General features: G+C 38.0%; 2 protein-coding genes across 6 annotated transcripts in view; one reads left to right on the plus strand and one right to left on the minus strand.

Annotated features, from left to right (window-relative positions):
* The window catches only part of LOC122827264 (gamma-aminobutyric acid receptor subunit gamma-3-like), a 71,436-nt gene that overhangs the window by 17,309 nt on the left and 33,123 nt on the right, over nt 1-21,004 (minus strand). The window contains exons 3-7 of one of the 2 annotated variants that reach the window (XM_044110022.1): nt 18,506-18,597; nt 18,034-18,165; nt 13,733-13,815; nt 7,349-7,486; nt 822-974 (exon numbers count right to left, since the gene is read on the minus strand). In XM_044110022.1, the coding sequence (XP_043965957.1) occupies nt 822-974; nt 7,349-7,486; nt 13,733-13,815; nt 18,034-18,165; nt 18,506-18,597 (598 nt within the window). Of the gene's footprint in view, nt 1-821; nt 975-7,348; nt 7,487-13,732; nt 13,816-18,033; nt 18,166-18,505; nt 19,396-21,004 lie in introns of those variants that run through there. The other variant, XM_044110021.1, reaches the window with a different exon arrangement.
* LOC122827262 (gamma-aminobutyric acid receptor subunit beta-3-like) overlaps nt 18,077-21,004 on the plus strand; it is a 111,721-nt gene continuing 108,793 nt past the window's right edge. For 2 of the 4 annotated variants that reach the window (XM_044110013.1, XM_044110014.1), the window contains exon 1: nt 18,107-18,208. The gene's annotated coding sequence lies outside the window, so the exon portion shown is untranslated. Of the gene's footprint in view, nt 18,209-21,004 lie in introns of all 4 variants that reach the window. The other 2 variants (XM_044110015.1, XM_044110019.1) reach the window with 2 other exon arrangements.

Consider the following 21,004-nt stretch of genomic DNA (forward strand, 5'->3'; position numbering starts at 1 on the left):
TTAAATGAAGTTAAATGAATCAATGTAATCACATCCAGTAAGAACTAGCATTAGATTTAGATTTGCATTTCCTTTGTGAGATAAATGTTTGATTTTGCTCATTAATCAGATCAGTATTTAACAGGGTATTGATGTTTTTTTAGGTCTGGCTTTAAGGGAGACTTTTAAGAAACATCACTTTCCTCACTTGAGAGCATTTATTTTAGTGTCTGAAGTGACGACTGCCTCAAAAACGCTAAAAATACTCAACCCTTCCACTTTGTTTCAGGCTTCCAAGGTCTGAAAATATCTCAGCCAGTAGGATTTGAAGGGTATTGGTACATCACAGGGTGAGCTCAGAGCGGATAGATCCAGTCCACCCATCTTTATCCCCACCCAACTTCAACCTCAAAGCAAACTTTGTTCTCTGCGATCAAGAAATCAATGAAAATATTTCAGCTTTGCTTAGTAATTAAAATATATTTTTCATATTTTACTAGAATAGAACTGCCAGTTGAGTGAATGGTTAAATGTATGCTGTAATGTTTGACTATTTTTAACTTCATGCCTCTAAGAAAACGACTCTAAGACCTACCAGTCAGAAAAGAGAAGTGAAGAGACTGAAAATTGGCAGATATTAAAGTAACCAGGGAATTCTATTGAACTTAGAAATGTCTACTACTCTCAACAGATGTAAAAATTCATCAATTTTTTTTTTTAAATATGCCACATTATCTGGACTGAAGACACATCAAGTCAGGTGTGACTTATACATATTAGTTTTTTTTTCTTTGGATCACATCATCCACATAAACACTTTCACAACTCTTGAAGTTGCCTACCTAGCGTGGTCCTGGCCGGCGTGGCATCGCTTTTGATCCAGAATGAAACCCAGGAGAGAACCACGGTGAGAATACAGGGGATGTAGGTCTGGATGGTGAAGTAGCCCATCCGTCTGCTCAGGTCAAAGTAAACCGTCATCAGCACATAGTCACCTGTAAGAGACATGGCAGCACACCTCATCAGCTGAGTTAATTAGAGAATCTTCTTTTGCTAAACTTCAGAGAAATCAGCCGTAGCTTGTAAATCTGCTTAGTCTTTGATGGATGGGAATTGTTTCTAATTCCTTATAATCTTCATCAAAAGGCAAGGCAGGCAGGCAGAGTGGGAAAGACGAGGACAGGAGATGGAAAGTAGATAAGTCTAGAGACGGTGTCCTCCTGTCACTCTGCTGTCTTCATAGACACTTTAATTGGCAGTGAGTGGAAGATACTGAGCTCCATTTCATGGAAACTGTTGCTTTCAAACCAATAAAGGTTCTACTCATTAAAGTACATCTTAAAACATAAGTGGAGGTCACGTTTTAACAAATCTGCCAGAAGTTGATGAAAACGCTGAATGAAAGGAAGAAGAGGATGACCTTTTGTCTGCTTCATTCTCAATTCTGAAAAATTGCAGATGCACCCAAGGAAATAAGAAAGCGTCCTCCCTGTTGTGTGTTTGTTCAAGTCTATTATTATTCAGTGATTATGCATTTTGTGTGTCAGAAAATGGTGGCTTTAATCAGTTTTTATTCATACAGCTGGGTCACATTGTGATTACAGGAACTACACTCAAACAAATGATGTAATAAAAGGGTGGTTGGTTTCTACTAAACGCCTCAATGCTGCAGAGAAGAAAACTTTAATCTTAACATAAAGATTTGACATCATTAGCATGTTTTTATATTCTGTTACACTCGATAAAATGGTTTCATTAAATTTATTGTTCTCTTCAGGCAATGAGTTAGAATTTAAACCACCTTCTTGCATTTCTCCCATCACAACCACAAACTTTAAAATCTCAATTTTATTGACTGAACCTTTTTAACAAACAATCCAAAACTTCTACGCTTGAATCAACTTCTGCATAGACCTAAGCATATTCATGTTACTCAAAACTGCTGAAAGTCTGGGTCTAAATTCAGTTGACAGTCTGTGAAGAGATGTATACAGATTTGTTCTATATCGACTCGTACTGAGCTACTTTAGCAAGAATGGGAAAAGCTGTCAGTGTCTAGATGTGCAAATTTGCTAGACATACCCCAGAAGACATGCAGCTCCAGGGATCTACAAAAACTAATACATTATGTTTGTTTTACACAAAACCTGAATAAAACACTGAGGTTTGTGGTTGCAGCAACGCAAAACAAGGGAAAGTTCAACGGTGTGGAACTCTACACTGACTCTGTTTTCCATTATCAAACATATTTCTTAATTTCACGGTTCCTCTTGAATATTATCAACTATACCAGCAGCAGGAACATTTCTCCACTCCCAGATAAGTTATCTGTAGCCGTAGGGGAGCAGCTTCTGTTTTCCAAGTGTGCATTCTAGCCAACAATCGCCGTATTTACTTTGTTTGGACAGCAGCCGCCCCTCTGTTTGCACACTTCTCCTGAGCACTTATTAGTCCAAGATGCTTTCAACACGCTCTGCTACCGACTCCGCCGTGCCGGACGGTCGGATCCGCTCTGTTTGGAAGCAGCCGAGAATATTTGCAGCAAAACTGCTTCGCTAATGAGCTAAGGACGTGTCAGCTGAACGGTTCATCAGACAGAATACACACAGTGTGAAGAAGAGGATTTTTCCCAAACCGGGTTTGAACTTTTTAAAGAACCAAACTGATCTGCTTGATATGAACATTTGTTGTCCTCCAGTGATAAGTTTCATCTTGACAACAATTTAAAACTGAAATAAAACATGAACTACATTTACTTCTACTAACCGGAGAGATTTTGCAGAGACAACAGAAAAAATGAGAACATTTCCTTTAACATTTTCTTCTCCCTACCAACCGACTGCTCTATTTGAGAAATTACTCCAGATGGAAGGTTTTGTACTTTATAATAAAACCACTCAGGAACTAGAGACCCACACGTCTAAGACTAATGTCCATTTCCCTCCTTTGTTCCTACCTCTGCTCTGTGAAGGGGTCATCAGACCTCAAAGCAAAGTGCTGCTCCAGTTTTAAGGGTCTTTAACTCTTGGATCGTATAGAGTGGCCACTTTACTGCTGAGGGGAGTCCAGAGCAACAGGGAGGTCAGCAGGAGGGGCTGGGCTTGACTACCACTTTGGATGCATGAGTTCTGGCATAAGCTCTAGAATTTAAACAGAACTATATCATTTTTGCAGACATGCATACATTTTTGTAATGATGATCTCCTTAATTACAGGAGAACTTACGGATTCAAATATTCACTTCCAATGAATATTAAATCAACTCTACATGGTTTATTTGGACCAAAGTTTGTGTGATTTTACAGCCTACACTGCAATGCATTTCTTTATTCAGTTTTGTGTATTTTAAGTAATTTTTTGATAATCCTGAAAATCCAGAGCGGGACCACGACTGCTCCAATTTGTTTTTGCTTAATCTAAAGTTCCCCCTCAAAATGGGGCTGGAACTCTTTACATCTTAAGACATGTCAATCTTTTCATCTGCTCTTGAATTTCATCAGATCATTGCGTCATGCGTCGAGTTTTCTTCTTGTTCTTTTAGCCTACTTCATGGATCAGGATGGATGGGATTGAAGTGACCACACAAAGGAGTCTTTTGCATTTTTGGCACGAGGGCTTTTCTCTTCTACATGCTGTGTGCTTTAATCACGGTTTTCTGGGTTCCGGCTGAGACGCTGAAAGCTCTCAGGAATATGCCGAAACAAAGAACAAGAAATTGAAAAGATGTATTACAAGACACGGGACGGAAAGCGAGGGAGTTCCAGGTTTTTCATTAGAGATTCAAGACACAAAACTCAAGTGGGGACATGTGGAAAAAAAAGAAAGAAAATCATTAATACCTCTAGTTCTCGAATGTAAATTTAGAAAAGGACGTAACTCCCACAGCTTTGAGTGAATTTTCAGTGGGATGAAGAAGAAAAACACCAAAGTCTTTAATATTCCTCACCGGGACGTTTTCAAAGAAGGATCTGCTGAATTGTCCACTCTGTCCTCATTAAAAAATCTCTAATTTGCACATGTTTATGAAAGATGAAGAGAGAAATCAAGCAGTAGATTCGGCGTGTAGATGTTCAGGAAGGAAAGAAACGAAACACTTTTGAAGTTTGTCATGATGTAAATCAGTGATAGGTATTTTTAGCCGGGAAACTAATCATCATGCGTGTGCAAACAGTGCCGCGGCAATGTGAGACAGGAAAGAAGAAAACGAGGTAATAAATGAGAAAATGGCCAATTTTCTTGAACAGCATGAGGTAAATGTGTAGGTTTGCTGTTATTTTGAGCATCTCTGTAGAAAATTAGTTTGGTGGCATTTTGACAATGCAGCAGGAGAAAACATGTAATTTGTAATCCCATCAGTGTGGCTCAGGATGAAAGCTCTCAGGCGCCATTTCCTATTGTGATCACAAGCATTTCCTGATTTGAGAATTAATCTCATTATGGTGAATCTAAAAAGTGGACACACTCCTGTTAAAATGCCACGCGTTCAATGTAAACAAATGACATTTGTAGTATCTTGTAGCATTCAAGAGGAAAAACAGCTAAAAAATTAGAACATCATAAAGTTTTTGTATTTTTTGAGTGAGTTTTTACTTTATTGTAAGCCTTAATTTTATGTAACTTCAAGTACAGAGAATGAAGAACCAAAATTGTCTCAGACAATTACAATATAAGATGAATTAAAATTTTTTTAAAATGTTTTCTGCTGACTGCAGTCTCCTGATAATATAATGGCAAACCAGCCGATGACATCACACTCCCATCACCAAGGAGCCTTTTTCCAACCACACTTTTTCCTTCCACTCAACTTTCTATGAATAAGCTTACGTACAGCACTCTTTGAACAACCAACTTCTTTAGCAATGAGCCAACTGACCCAGACTGAGATCATCTAGAGCACAGGGGTCAAACTCCAGTCAGGCCGCTGTCCTGCAACTTTTAGATGTGCCTCCGCTGCACCACCTGATTAGAGTAATTAGGTCATTAGCAAGGCTGTGGAGGTAATGAAGCCATTTCATTTCATTTCATTTCATTCCATCTAAAATCTGCAGATGGCCCTTTAGGACTGGAGTTTGACACCCCAGATCTAGAGGCTCAGGTAACGTTTCCCATGTTTTGAGTTAATTAACTTATTGGATTGTGACACAAGGAACTTCTAATATTTATTGTTTCCATAATATTTTAAATTTTCTGAAAGATACAGTATTAAACCTGTCTGCAAATTGATTCTTTAGCTAAAATATGAAAATGTGCACGACCTACTGAGATGAAATATAACTCGCATAGTGGAGTCAGACTGAAAGATACGATACAGATCTATTTTACATTATAGGTGCATTACAGAAATCTCTTTTAAATATGTTGTGTAAACCTTTAGGATCCACATTAGATCTAAAACTAATGCTCAGTTATCAGTGCGAGTGTGTAATGTTGACTGATCTTCTGTTGTAAATAAGTTTTACTACAATTCAATAAGATTTAGCCAAAGAAAATGGAGTTATACAGCTAATTTCCTCTGAACTCCCGGATAATTCGATGCCACTCCCTGTTATCCATTTCCTAACCATAATCCTGTTCCTGGAATATTCATGAACAGAGGTTCAGCTGTTAGAAAGCTGAATCAGGTCACATTATGCAGATCTGGGCCCGTCTCTCTGAAGACAAAGCACCGTAAGGCACCTACCAGGAGGAAGGTGAACCTTCTAAACAAGGTTAAAAGGGGTTAACGATAGGTCTGTGTCCTCTGTCTTTCAATTATTTAAGGCATCGGAATTGATTTTTATTTTCAAAGGTCACGTATAAAGCATTAAAAATGTATAAAGAGCTTTGTCCACATGTGGGAGCAGCAAGGTTTTACAGTTGTCTATAGATTCAAAGCTACAAAATACTTAGGATAAAAACCAAACGGATGAGCAGGAGAGAAGGAGGAGTGAATAATTAAACTTCCTTTTTAATCTTTAATCCTAGTGATTAATGTCAGTGAAAAAACCTATTTGGTCTTATACCCGAGGGGAATACTTATGAGCTTTGAAACGGTAGTGATATGATTACATTTATATGCATGGAGCTAATGCTAATGTTAGCTTGTGGAGCTCTGAGGGGGTGAACAGTTCAACGGGCAGATGTCAACATCTGTAACGCAGAATGGAAACAAAAGGAAAACGTTGAATGTTTTTCTTTTTCTGTTTGTTTTTTGGAAAAGGAAATACTAAAGCTAACCTGCGTGTTTGGGTTCAGTTCCCCTGCTCAGTGTTTTGCAGAGCCAACTTTTCCTGTAAATATATCTGCAGCTGTTTAGGACTAGATTTTGCCCATTTGGAATCAGTAAATGGATCCATATTGGCCAAATGGAATCTAAAGTTCTCTCTCGTCACTCTGGCTGTAAGAGGTGGACACATTTTCTACTAATACAGCAGCTAACTTTTCATTTGAAACTTTTAGTAACTTTGAAAAGATTTAGCAAACTTAACTTCCCCCAAACATTTATTTTTCCAAATATATTCTAAAGTGCTAATTTACTTAGCTGTTTTCAGTTGAATAAAATTTGACATCCGTCATGTTTTGGTTATTGACTGTTAAGAACTAAAGTAGTTAGACGTTTATGTCCGTGCTCTTATTTTGAAAGACTGTTTACGCAGTAGTTTTGCTTCCTCTCTTTGATAACGATTTCAAACAAGAAACGGACAAATAGAATAAAACACAGACAGTAAAGAACATGTAAACATAAAAACAGTTTCTAAGGCCATAATTGAATGTCAAAATTAAATTCATGCTCCAGAGCAGTATTTCTAGAGCAGATATAATGGTGCGTTCAAACCAAACGCAATATGCACGTCGAAAACATGTCTGACGTTTCAAGTTTGACGCGTGCATTTTTGGTGCGGTCACACCAAATGCTTTTGTGGAGTGTTGGATGCACTTGACACGTGAAAGATCAAAACACTCCAAACGCTACAAATTGCACTGAGCTAGATGCTCGAAATGCGCTGCAGCCGGCCCTCAACACGCCTCCACATAGACTTTGATTGTAAACTACATGCCCCTGACACTCAGAACGCGTTTGGTGTGAACGCACCATAATCTGAACTGAAGTTAGTGCTTTAGTGTTAGCTTCTGCTAAATACCAGGTTGGTGTAGTGATTTAGCATTAGCAGAACTAATGTTTATAATTAGTGCTTTAGGGTTAGCGGTTCCCATCTCTCCTGTAAGGTTTAATTATTAACATTTTCCTTGAACAGTCATGTCTTGGCAAGCTTGCAGTTTCCCCATCCTCTTTTAAACTGAGATCATGTTTATGGTGGATTATGATTCATAACATCAGTTTGAGTCATTAAGTGACAATCTGGGAGAACTTTGTTGAACTTTGACCTACCTGCCGTGGTCCTAAGCATGTCCGTCGTGTTTCGGAGCCCCATGAAGTCAAACTGGTAAAGCCTCCAGTATTTCTGGTCTGACGTCTCCACCGAGTTTCGCTTCCACTTGTACACAATCTCATCCCGCGGGTAGCCATCTGCAAACCACACACAGAGCGAGTCAGTTGTGTGTGAGTGTGTTCTGGAGGATAAATGGATAAAGCACAGAGAAAAGGATCGGAATAAAACTTGAAGGCAGGAGAGGATTTCTGCAGCTGTGCAGTTTTTTTGTTGTATGCATGATTTATACAAAATTATACAGCAGGTTTCCATTGGAGATTCAGTGGAATGCAGACCAACTGAGCAATCAGTCTTAACTCGTTAGCTTGGACTCTGCTGAGGCACACCTATTGAGAATAAATACTCTATCATGTAATCGAATGTAACATTTATTTAATGTCAGTGGAATGGCTTCACAGGCTTCCAGCTCAATCCCGTTATGCTTTAGTAACAAAACCTTCCAACTTTGAGTCCAATTTTAGGGAAAATAAACTGGCTGGATGCTTTTTATAGAGTAAATATACAAGCATGAGTGACAAACTTCTCACACTTGAGTACTTCCTCTAAAATCTCTCGAAACATTCAGGATCAACTGCTAAGAAACTGTTCATTTATTAGTTCATTTTCATAGGGACAAATACTTCACAACTCCAGCAGCTTAAAATAATCCACAAAGCCTCTCACCAGTCAGGCATGTGCTGGTGAAAAACAAGAAAATTATACTGTGTTTACAATAGAATTAGATGTCAGGGGAAGAAGAGAAATCACAGTGACACAAAAAATGATTATTTTCTAACTTTTTAAAATACTAATTTAGTTGAACATTATTGCCATCATTTTTCTTCTGGCCTTGCACAATTATCTTGACTACAGCCGGTGTTATCATCGTGCTACCAGTGTGTCTTTACAGCTACAAAATGTTTCATACCCTCTAAAAGCCCCCTGAAGCATCATGTTCTTTCACAATGCTATAAATTACAGTCTTCTGAGGCCTTGGCTCCAATATCCTCCCTGTCTGTTTTCCACTAACGCCCGCTTGTCTTTCACCACAAACAAGTGCAGCTAAATGTGAAATTTGGATTCTTTGCCTGCATCTCTTCCATATAATCAAGACTAACACATGATATTATTCCCAATTTTCAACCAGCCCCCAATGATCACACATTTGCAGCTATTTCTAATGTCCCTCTGCAATATTCAGATGACAGGAGTAAAAATGAGTTGTACACAGAACTTATTTCAGTGCCTTAAAGAGCAATTTGCCACACAGGGAAATTACACCCAGTATAGCGTTTGAGAAGTTTTTGTCGGCATCCATACCTCAACAGAAGATCAGTATGTTTATTTTTAGTGTTAGGTGTTATTGGAGCCGCACTGATGCCTTTTTATTATACAACACAGAAGTTGTGAAGAGCCCGACAGCTTCTGATGGCAGGTCTGTCAAAATCCCAGACTGACAGTTCAGTTCATGAATAGTCGCCATCATGGCGTCCGTTTTTCTGATCAGTCTGGGTGATTGAGGGGAAGAGGTCACCAAATGGCAGACCTACTCCAGGACAGACCTACTGCTTCGTGTCTGTTGATTATTTGTGTGTAAGGATAGTAGAGAATATAGATGAAACAACAACTGGTTGGACTTTAAACAGTTCCTCTAAGTTTGGAGGAGAAGAAGTGGAGGATTGGGGTATTTATTTGTTCACTATCTGTGTAGAGAACAGAGTCGTATCGCCTCATTTTAGACAGATGAACAAATATTAGAGATGATATTGTGATACAATGCAGAGTTATCCATCTCTAGCCAGAAGTATTTTGCACATCACTTTTTTCTCCACATATTAGGACGTTTAGTTCTGGCAATGCTTCAATACAAGCCGGCAGGGTCTTCAACCACGACCCCTAATTCAAGCTTTTACTTACAAAAAGGACTCTGCAACAAAACCTTCATCTGCTTTATTGTGGTGTCAGAGAAGAAGAGAGAGAGAAAAAAAATTATTCCAATTGAGCCAAGTTGTTTCTTTTGTGCTAACTTGTTCCAGACTGTATTTTTACAGACTGGAACATTTTTGCAAGCATTAGAAATAATAGATTAGTGAGGCTGCCGTCCTTTTAAAGGTCCGTTTCTGCAACAACTCTGAACCCATTTCTTTTAACCAAAGTTCTTCTGCTCATAAGTCCAACTTTTATAGACTCCCCACTTCAGCAAGACTTTGTATTCTGTATACTCTGAAATTACTCAGAACCCTCAAACTTACAACTTTTTTTTGCCGACATTTAAAGTCGGTTGTGAAGTTTTAAATTGAGAACAAATGTGCAAAAAATCAGTTTCTTTCAATTGAAGGATTTTTTCTTCATTTAATAAAAGTGAACTGAATGTAGCATGACAAGGGGACAGTCAGGCTTTCCTGTTTGATGTAAGATCACCTGCGCACACAAAAAATCCTTCACCATCTTAAAAGCCTCTCTGTCATCATACTCAGAGCCACTAATTGAAAAATCTTTCCAGTGTTTCACACTGCTTGCATAATGTACTGTCAGGGGTACATCTGCTATGAAAAAACCCTCAAAATAAATGGGAAAAGATCAGCGAGGCTATCAAAACATCCATCTGGGTCATAATGTTCATTCTCAGTAAATGAAACTGAATGTGGTCATTATGGGTCGGCTTGTGATTTGCTTAACGATGAAGAGACGATGCGTTTTAAAAACCTCACATTAGGCTTCAGCTGCATGTGAGAAACGGAGGTCAGTGGTGCAAAAGTATTCACACCTCTCCATCTTTTTCCTTTAACGTTTCATCACATGAACACGAACATCGATGTGTTTTATAGGGACGTTGACAGACTGACCAAATCCACTTTAAAATCAATTTGAAAACCATGTAGAGCGGCCAAAAGGCCCATGTTAGCAAAAGATTTGATAACAGGACAACAACCCTAAACACACAGCAAGAGTTACAATGGAAATTATTTAGATAAAAATATAAAGTCTTTAAGTGACATCCTGATAAGTTTTCCATCCAATATGACTGATTTTGATCAACTTTACATAAAATAATGAAGAGATGCAATAGTGCGTGTATTAATAAGGAAATATAAGGATACAGATGCAGTTTAAGTGTGTTTTATAGCATCAAACTGCTAACCCTTAAGTGTTGTTTTCTCTGTTTGTTCACACCATGGATAGACTTTGTACAAAGTTTATTGGTATCTACAAAATACATTGATTACATATTAACATGATTTGTGTGCATGTTTCTGAAACAAAGTCTTTGAGGACAATTTCAAGAGGGAATCTGAAACTAAGGTATCGATCTGACGATGCTAGTATTGATCCGATAGTGATGCTGACTTATTGATATTTGTGGATCGATCTGCCCACCTCTTTCTGAGGTGGTTATACAAGTTATTCCCTCTGTGGGATTGAATATAAAGGCACTCCGCACTTCTCAGATTTATTTATTTATTTTTTTATTATTAAAAGTATTATTTTCCTTCCAGTGTACAAATATTCCACAATTGGTGTTGGTTCATTAGGTAAAATCTACGAGGACAGAAGTTGACAAGTGTAAAAGAGTTAAAAAAGAGTGAATAGTTTTGAAAGTCACTTTATGTTTGTGCCATGGATCAAAACGAGGGCTTGTCCTGCCTTCCATACCAGACACCACCCAGTATGCCCAACTGGTCTCCTCATCTCATCTTCCTACACAGCAGATCTTCATCTTGTAAACCATCTGCTGCGGATGACATGTGCCATTTCTACAGCAACCGCCAATAGCAGCAAAGCGAAGTGAGACGTTGTGGAAGGAAACACTTGTTGCTCAGTTTTCATGCTCTGCAGTGAAAACTAACAGTACAAACAGCTTTGTAAAGGTTAAGAGTCTGGAGAGCAGATGAGATTTTCCAAAAGAATTGACTCATTTTTGCAGACATGTCCATCTGCGCCGCCGTCTCAAAAATTATATTCATACACTGGGAAAGCAAAACGCGGTGGACTTTGTAAAAACAGATATGTAACAGATGTTTGTTGTCGTGAAGAAGACTGCTTCGGTTTGAGACGTCGTTAAACCTCATTGATTAGAGGAGGAGAGGCTACATCAAAATCAGGTGCAAAGAAATTAAACCGATTTTTTTTTTTCTTTCTACTTTATAGTTTTTGTTTTAATAATTTAAAAACTGCTTCAGGAAAGTAGTTTGATTTTTATACGTCTGGATGCAAACACTTCCAGCAACAGTCAGTGGCTTTCTCACTAACAGCAGTTCAGTAATATCTGCCTGCATCACAGTGTGAACAGATTAAATCTAACTAAATGAAAACTAAATGAACTGCTGCAGGAAGGCATCGATAATGAGCAGCGATAAACACTGACATCTGATCTGTAGTGATTTGCTCCAAAATAAGGTTTATTACATGATGAATATTTAGTTTGCTTTATTAAAGTTTTATTTGATTGGGGATAAAACATTGAAAGATATAATTTCTGTGAGGTGTTGATTTACACACAGACCTTCTAGCCAAAGGCTAATTTGTAGGCCGAGTCCCTGGTTTGGCTTTTCAGAGGTTTAAATTTTAAGATTACCAATACAAATTTATTTAAAAGTAACCAATAAAATGTTAGAAAAAAAAAACAACCTCAAAGGATCGTATTAATGAATTTATGCATCAAGGAATTAAAATCTAGATTTCACAAACTTTTTTCTATTAGCCAGTGCTTCACTAGGCAGGAAAATAAATATTTGTGACAAGAATGATGTTCTTTGATCACAAGATTTTTAAAAAATATACCGGTATTTCTTTTGTACCTGATACACACGACTGCATTCCAATTGCAATTTTGGTATTTATATTTCCATAATATTTATATAATTTATGCTCAGTTTATAAGGAACTATTTAAAGATAAAAATAAAAAATCTAAAATATGTTGGAATTTTTGTTCTTTTTCATTTTTATTATTGACTGTTCCAAATCTGGGGACATATTTAATAAAAAAAGTAAAAATTGTCCTTTGTATATTGTTAAATTTCTTCGAAGCTCTCTTTGCACTGATTGGTTTTAAAATCACTTTAATGACCTCCTGTGGAACAAGTAGACGAAATATTTAACTATCGTTATTTTAAAATAAAGAAAAAAAGTTCCTGTCAACTGAGAACTGTAATTTATTTTTACTTATAAAATTAAATTTTCCTGAGTTTAAGGATCCTTTTCAGACTAAATTAAATTACAGGTCTCTGGTTCTGTTTAATACGGTGAGTGAAATCCAAACCGTTTCACAATTAGGGGACGGCTTTAATTAAAATAACCAATTAACTGATCTACCACAAACAATTCAAGGAATTTGGACATAAAAGTGATTTGCCTGTAAGTACAAATTCAAATCAGAGTTCAGAATGTAAGCAATACTACACAATCTAACTCCAAAATAATTCTCTTTTGCTGTTTTTATTTAATAAAGGTAATAGAAGAACTAAAACTCATACTATTATCCTCATACTTCTGCTGAGAGAAACCAGGTTTATATGAGCGACGAGTCTTTGAATGTTGCAGCTGTAGGGCATCGCTGCAGATAAATAGTGGAACAATGATGCTACAAAGTTTTAACTGTGACCTTCTTCACTGCAGGCAGGTGATTTTACTTTACTTTGTCATTTTATCCTTTCAAAAATGTTGGCTGAGGAGGATGAATACTGTAGAAGCAACTATTCCAACACTTTAATTGCTTCAAAGTGGGGAACTCTTAAGAAGAGAGTAGATTGAAGTATATAAAGTGAAACTTTCTGATTCTGATTCAACCTCTTCTGGTAGAAATTTGAAATCTATAATCAGAAAACAGGGAAACATTGACGTTCTGAGAGCTTTTCAGTGACGGTTTTGACTAGGATGCCAACTTATCAGGCAAGAAAAGGAAAAAAAAAAAAAAACTTAAATCATGGCAGTTAACCAGCCCAGGAATCGTGGATGATTAAACAACCTTTATGCAGTTGAGTTCATGGCCAGCTTTCAGTTCAGAAAAGTAATTTTCTCTCGACTGTTTTTGAAAAGTTCTGCTGTCGAACATGAATAGAAGTTTCACTGAGACAGAGCGACATGACAACCTCATAAAATATTCCCATCTATACAGAGCTGATCGCCAATCCTCTGATCAGTGATTCCCTTTAAAACAGCCTCCAGACTCCCAGCAGCACCTGAAAGATTGGTGTTTTCACATAGGAGCCCAGCGCAGCCCATGGGACAAACCTACAGTGACTTTACTTCTTCTTACTGTATCTGGTTTTATAAAGTTCTGGACATGCATTTCTGGGCATCAACGTGTTTCTATGCATGTGTATTTTTGGTGCCAGGACTCACAGCTGGAGAACTCCAGAGGACAGGAGTGTTCGTCCATTGGGAAATTATGAAGCTGCAGCTGGCATTCTGCGTTGATGGTCATCCTGGAGAGAGAGAGAGAGATAAAGAGAGAGAGAGAAGACTGGATTAGATGGAGGTGCTCAGGGCTCTCCAGTTACTTTGGATCCTTCGCTTAGCAGACCGTGAAGCACATTGTGAGTGCACAAGACTCATTACTGCTTTTATCACAGGATGCACTTTTTGGCACTGGAGATTATGAGGCACTGACTTGAAACCAGATGGTACAGGATCACACTCGATTGCACGGTTGATGTGCGAAATCCCTCAAAATGACACGAGTCTTTCATCATATGAGTTAAACGTGCTTCTCCCCCCCGCAGTCAGGTCATGGTTCAAAGGCATGTCTGCTTCTAAAATCAGAGGTACTTAGCTCTGATCACTTGACAAGTCAATACACCAGATGTTCAGGAGAATCTGGGATGTCGGTTTTTATTCCGCCTTGCAAATTGTAAGCCCAGATTTAGTTCATTTTCGCTTCATACATGAGCTTATAAGCAAAAGATTCTTTTTTCGCAGACAATAAGAGTTCTGAAAATGAGATCACACACCAGCTTATTTTTTTCCCCAGCTTGCTACACATTGTTGCCTCTTTGTCCTTCATACAATTTCTAATTAATTGCCTGACTTGGAGCACAAAAGAGGAGTCTCAGTCGAAGCAGGAGGAGGGCTGCCTCACTCGCCTTGTTTGTAGGGGAACAAATTGCACATGATGTGCAATCTCAATTTGCATACTTGCTCGCTTCCATTCTTGTCAGGAGCCTGGAAATCTAGATTTGGGAGAGACTGTAAATTAATGAGAACAAGAAGCTGCTTCGGAGCAGAGAGGAGCGTCTGAGAGAAGGCTCTTCAGCAAAATGAGTCCCAAAACATGCCTGTTTTATAATCTAATATCTGTTGCATAAAAGTCATTATTAAATAAGGTACAGGGACATGCACTGGTGTCATTTTCTAAGAAAACTGAAACTTTTTTTAATTAGCTAGTAATTGAAATGAGTTTCTGGAAACCATCATTTGACAGTTTTATGTAATTGGCAGGCAGGTTGAAGCATGTTGATTCACACGATAAAATTATAAAAATCATAAAGTAAAAAGAACAGAATTTACCAGAAATTTAGAGGAAACGATCTAAACACAATTACTAAAACTGGCATATTCAGATTCCAAAAAAAATAAAAATAAATGCAATTCAGTGAGAAGATTTATGTAGAAAATGTATGAGTTCTGGATCGATTAACTTTGATACAGAATCATTTTATTATATGAGAAATATTAAGAAACTTTCATTCCTAAGGATTCCTCTATAAAGTATAAATATTTGGTGTTTTATTCTTTTGGCTCCTTTTTTTATTTACACACAGAAACAAAACCCAATGCAGCCACCTTTAAATCATTGCATTTCTCATTTATTTTCCATGTAAAAGTAAAATCATTAACCTGAATTATTCAACTTTTGTCTTCACATCATTCTGTTTGTTTACAGTGTGGCGTTCTGATTGAATTCAGAAAAAATAACTGCTTTTAGTGAACCAACCAAGAGTCAAACTTCTAACTTTTAAAGTCAAAGTTTCATCAGCAAGTTTCTGAGTTACATTTTAGGAATGGCTCAAGTAAACTGATTTGGATTTCTGATAAAACCGGCAGAGAAAATGTAGGCTGTTTAGGTTTTCCCCCTTACTTGACTCCTTTTGTAACATTGAAGTTTTATAAAATTATGATTTCATAAACCAACCTGGGTGTATATAAAAAAGTAATAACTCAACCAGGAGATCACAAGAGAGCCCAGAATCATACCTAAAGCACTGCAGGGCCAGTGTCAGTGTTAATGATTCAGCAAAACAAAAACTGACACACAGGGAAAATTAAACAAGTTGAATCTTTATAAACAGGGTTTTAGTTTTCAGACAGAAGCCAATGTCATCGCTTTACCTTCCTGGGGTAACTTTGCTCTCTCCAAAACCTTTACATCCTGCCATTGTCAAGCTTAATATTTGCTTTTTCTTGAGCTCTTTAGCTTGCCAACTTCTCTAACCAGCAGGTACTGGCTACCCAGTTTCATCTGTGAAGCCCTAAAGATGTTGCTCACATTTAATCTGCAGTAGCTACAAGAAAAAAATTAAATAAATAAAATTAAAAAAAAGAAAATGAGGTCAATTAGTGAGAGTTAGCGACAGAGAGCGGTTACAAGGAGTTGAAGTGACTCCAAAGTTTCTGTGCAGCTGGAGGGAACAGCTGTGTCGGGCGATAACCATCTGTCACGACGGGTGACCCTTTCCTATAAAACATAATGACCGGGTCTATTGTTTGTGCAGAAAAAAAAGAGATCAGTGCAGCTTTAATTTCTTGCTGTTTCAATTCAAAGCGGTTCAGTTTTGGCCCATTCATCCCCTGCTGATAAGAAGCACGTTTAGAGTGCCGTTCAGAAGGCCGTGATCAGTGGTATTAACCTCTACAACAGCACAAATTATCCCCCTACAATCATGGGTTAGGATCCTGCTACTAATGAGACATTTCTTAAGTGAGCCTTTTACCCTTATGACATTCAAAGGTTAAATGAAAAGCTGCATTGCGATCTTCTAATCACCTAAAGAGAAATGTAAAATTTTAAATTACAGCAAACCAAAAACGATAAAGTGCTACAGTCTCCGAAGAACAAGATGCTCATTTAAGGACAGTTTATTCACAACAGCACCTGAAGCGTCCTGACGCAGCAACCCTGCTGCGTCTTCTCCTCCAAGGGCCGTGTAAACAAAAGCCGGGGTTGTTTGCGCTATTTGCCAACGTTTAGTCAGAAACTCTCACTATGCAGGTGAAACTGATCCTCCGGGCATAAAAGCCTGTCAGAAGCTCAGAGTTCATGAACCCAAATGGCTATAAAATTTTAAAAGAATCCATTCGCCCAAATTGACCTTTTTTTTCCCCCTTCTTCCTTCTTGGTAGCTGCAGACAGCTGGGGGTCCCTCCAACCGCAAACAGGACATGTTGACAAGCTGGAAGAGGACGTTTTAAATATCTGCTCTGAAGGCAAATAACCGTTTGGTAACAAAAGCAAAGATTAGAATCTTGATACGGAGAATATGATCTACCCCAGTGCGCGCTGTGGATGTGTGGGCGGCCTGTCAAATTAATGTCTGCTGCTGCAGCTGCTGTTTACAACCATCCAAAACAACAACACATTACCTTCAGCTACAGAAAGAATATTTAAAGGATTTTTTTCCACCCAACTGCTTTGAGATTAACACGCTTAGGTCAGATGTTGATTTGTAAGTTTTAGACGTAGTTTAACATGAAAAAAGTAGGAGGTTTTAAAATGCAGCAGTTCGATGAGCTTTTCTTTAAGTGTAATAATCTGAAATCCAAAAACAATTATTCAAATCTGTATGCAATACAGCCTTTTATTGTTACAACTGTTTCATAATTTAATTATTTCAGCACAATTATCTCTGACAGCCTTATGTGTCAAAGGCAATGGGCAGGGCCAAAACTACTCCAGTCAACAGGGCAAAGAAACCTCAGATTTTAATCAATTATACATTTTAAAATCAGAGTTTTGTCTAATTTTTTTCTAATTTGTTGAAGTTTCTCTGAGGATTTCAAAGATGTGCTCAGAAGTCCACCCACAGAGAAGACCACCAGTCTTTGTCCTAAATGTTTTCTACTTTTGAATCACCTGTGAAGAGTGATGGCCTTCAGATTGTTTGGAAATGTTTTTGTGACCTTTCACAGATTTATGGGAAGCAACCATTGCTTCTGGTAGCTTGTTGTTGTTGTCATGCTCCTGACCAACTTTATATAAGTTCTCACAATTGCTGTCAACTAGTTTATCTAGGCCTATTCTTTCTTTTGGTAGCCAAAGGGTGTACTTAGTTTTTCCCACAGCTGTCTATGACCAAAACAAAGTAAAAATAATCATTTTCGTCATATATTCCTTCTGAAATGGCTTAATAGGAACTCTGGATGTTTTAGGCAGATGGACAGGATGAAACCTGCTGCAACCAACTCAGACATTTGAATTATGCAACAAAACTTTCCAATGTCACCTCTTGAAAATGTTACAGCGCTCTCTTTTTATCAGCAGCACCTTCAAAAATGATTAGACAAGTACACTTCCCTCACCTGCCACTGAAGGACACAAAAAGATGAATGCTTTTCCAGCAGCTCTGCTACCTTTTCAATCTTGTTTTCTTGCATTGCCCTCTCCTGGTTTTATGTGATTTATCTCGGTGTGTTGTGAAGGTTTTCACCTCAGTGTGTAAAGTATCTTTCCATTGTTCCAGATGCGGAGCAGCTGATTGGGCGTCGTAATCCAGTGCGAGTCGGCGTTCTTGGAATTCCTAAAGATGGTGTCGGGCAGCCAGATCAGGCCGACCATATTGCTGGTTGAACAAGAAACGGAGAGAAAGAGAGAGAGAGAACAAGGTGAGACTTCACTGCAGCAGACTTCCTCCAGACTTCTGTGAAATGCATGAGTCGGCCTCCCTTCTCAATAGGAGGATAATAAAATACCCGGGCGACTTGGGGAAAACAAAGCACATCAATCAATTTGTTCCATTAATTACAGGTCGGTATGAGACGGAAAGAGAGAGGAGAATACTGTTCTCAAATGAGATATTGTCTAAGAAAAGGTGCTGAAAAAGGAGGACAAACTGCTACAAAGTTAGTTTTAAAAAAGCTTCTGGTTACAAATAAAGCACACTTGTAGCAAATGCACTGTACCTATTGAGGGTCAGAATCCGCATGCTGCTGCTGTTATACCGCAGACGGGTGTCCACCCAAGTCTGGGAAAAGATGATATCGATCTGGTACTCCTGGGGAGAGAAAAGAAGAGTCGATATAGTGATCGGACAAGGCTTTTTAGTGAGATACACAGGCGGAAAGATTTCCAGGAGGAGGTCTGTGAGCTGAACGCTGCGCTGGAGAAGTTGAGCGAAAAATGTCCACATCAAAGAAAACCCAACAGCAGCGCAGCTCTCACTGCAAGACCATATTATGCTTTTGATATGGAAATTTAATTACAGCATCTCCCAAACTATTTACTTGAGCATATTTTCGTTCACCTCAGCGATGACCCCTGCTTTAATTGTGCAAGGTTTTACCGTGAGAACATTGAATCAGAACTTTCTCATTTTGCTGATATTCAATATTTATACTTCTATTTACCCAAAAGGATTTTTTTTCTCTTTTTTTGCATTTTTTTGGTGGTTGCTTGTTTCTTTACATAAGCTGTGATTAAAAGATTATAAACTTGACATAGGAAGAAACATTTTATTTAGAAAAGTGGATTCAGATGATATCTATGCATTGGTCAAAATCGGTGAATAATATGAACTAAAAATTGTACAAATGCTTAATTAGACCATGAATAATTTGGTTCATATTGAGATCTAATTTGCTTCTTTAACTGAATCAAGTTGCTCCAAAAATTGTCATTAACATGTGAATCAGTTTGGAGATTTTTTCATGTATGTAAATGGGGCTGATGTTGGTGTTGTAGCACTATGCTGACATTTTTATGTCACATTGTGTTTCTGATATCAAGCTTTGGTATTCAATCATTAATTAAGAGCTCTACATAGCCTACAAGTACCTTACAGGCAGTGCATCAATAGCTGAAACCCTCCCATAATATAAACTGTACCACTTGCATCATTTCATAACTCCTTCAAACGATCTGCCTGTTGGCTCTGAGTCCCTTATTTTCAGCCGGGTAGAGATGTCATAGTCGCTTAATGTCTTTATATCATTTTGAGGGGCAACAAACAAACAAACAAACAAACAAATGATATGGGATCAGACTTTATTTTATCTATAGTAGAAATGCATAGAGGAATTGTTATTGTGGAGTAACACAACAGATATTAGATTCAAACTTTGGGCCTCAGCTGTTAATGAGCTCCGGGTCTCCATGATGGTCAGGGCCTCAGCTGGAGCCCCTTCAAGGGATATTCTCAGGATGCACACATCAGCCGTAAGGTCAGGCTTGGAGAAGCCTTTCCCAAGCTTTTGCTGATATGAAACTGTCATTTCAGGGGCCATTATGTTTTAGTGATGCAGAGCCTTGACCATCCTTGCTGGTGAGGGGCTGAGAACAAGAAAGTTTGCAATTATATGAGGATTTTCTCTTCAGGAGAGTTTTGTCTTTTCCAAAAGCCAAAGAAAGTCTACAGAAGCTCAAACGCTGCAGGAACGTTTTATTGTTTTTCAGTAAAGCATTCCTCATTTTCTGCCTTTTCTTACATTTATTCTAAAGACAGACCTTGTTATTGTTCATTGACGGGAAAATACCATGCTGATGATGACACCTCTATAATTTACTGACTACATAAACAGAAAAGCAGCAACTGTTTCGCCTTGAAAGTGAACACATGGCCTCTTGGCTTTAACTGGGTCTCTTTGGAAAGTACATGACAAGGCACTGAAGATGGTCCATTATTTATGGACATTACACACAACGATGGAGTGCAGTGTTGACAGATATCTGATTAAATTTAACTGCACCAGCTGTATTGCTCCCCTTGGGATCCGTGTCAGAAAAATGAGACCTTAGGCAGATCTTAGGGTTACTTAGGGTCAAACAACCGAATGAACGTCTGACCTGTTCATGAGCTCATTCAGCCCTGCAAAAGTAGTAACACCTGTTCAACTTTACTGCCTTTTGTTTCATTTAAATTAAAAATAATAAAAAGAAAACGTGAATCTAGTTAGTAATAAGGTGACTTTTGAACGGGATACACTGTTTTCTTTTGGAGTAGAGAGGACTGAATAGCATTTTCCCTTCACATATAAAAACAATAAAAAGCATTGAAATCTGTTGCTGTAATATGAAAGAAGGAAATAAAAAAATTCAAGCAGCATCAAAACTTTTGCACAGAGTTGTGTAGCGGATGTGTTTGGCATTATTTACTGCATAAATATTTGATAACACACCAAATTATTTCCTGTGTCCCGTAATGGGACACAGGAAACTCATTAGTACTTTCAGTGCTAGGAAACCCTCACATGATCAAAAATACATTAATCTCCACGTAAGCAGTAAGATAAATTCATGTCTTTAAAACATTGATAAGATCCCAGGTTCAAACTTATTTCATTTATATGATATTGAAGCATAGGTTTGACATTGAACTCAAGGAAAACACATTTTAAGATCTTTGAACTGATGTCTGAGTGGAAAACAACAGACTTGTCTTGAAGGAAAAGCGGGTCAGCACGATG

Source organism: Gambusia affinis, linkage group LG24 (genome assembly GCF_019740435.1).
Source record: "Gambusia affinis linkage group LG24, SWU_Gaff_1.0, whole genome shotgun sequence".
Taxonomy (NCBI): Eukaryota; Metazoa; Chordata; class Actinopteri; order Cyprinodontiformes; family Poeciliidae; genus Gambusia; species Gambusia affinis.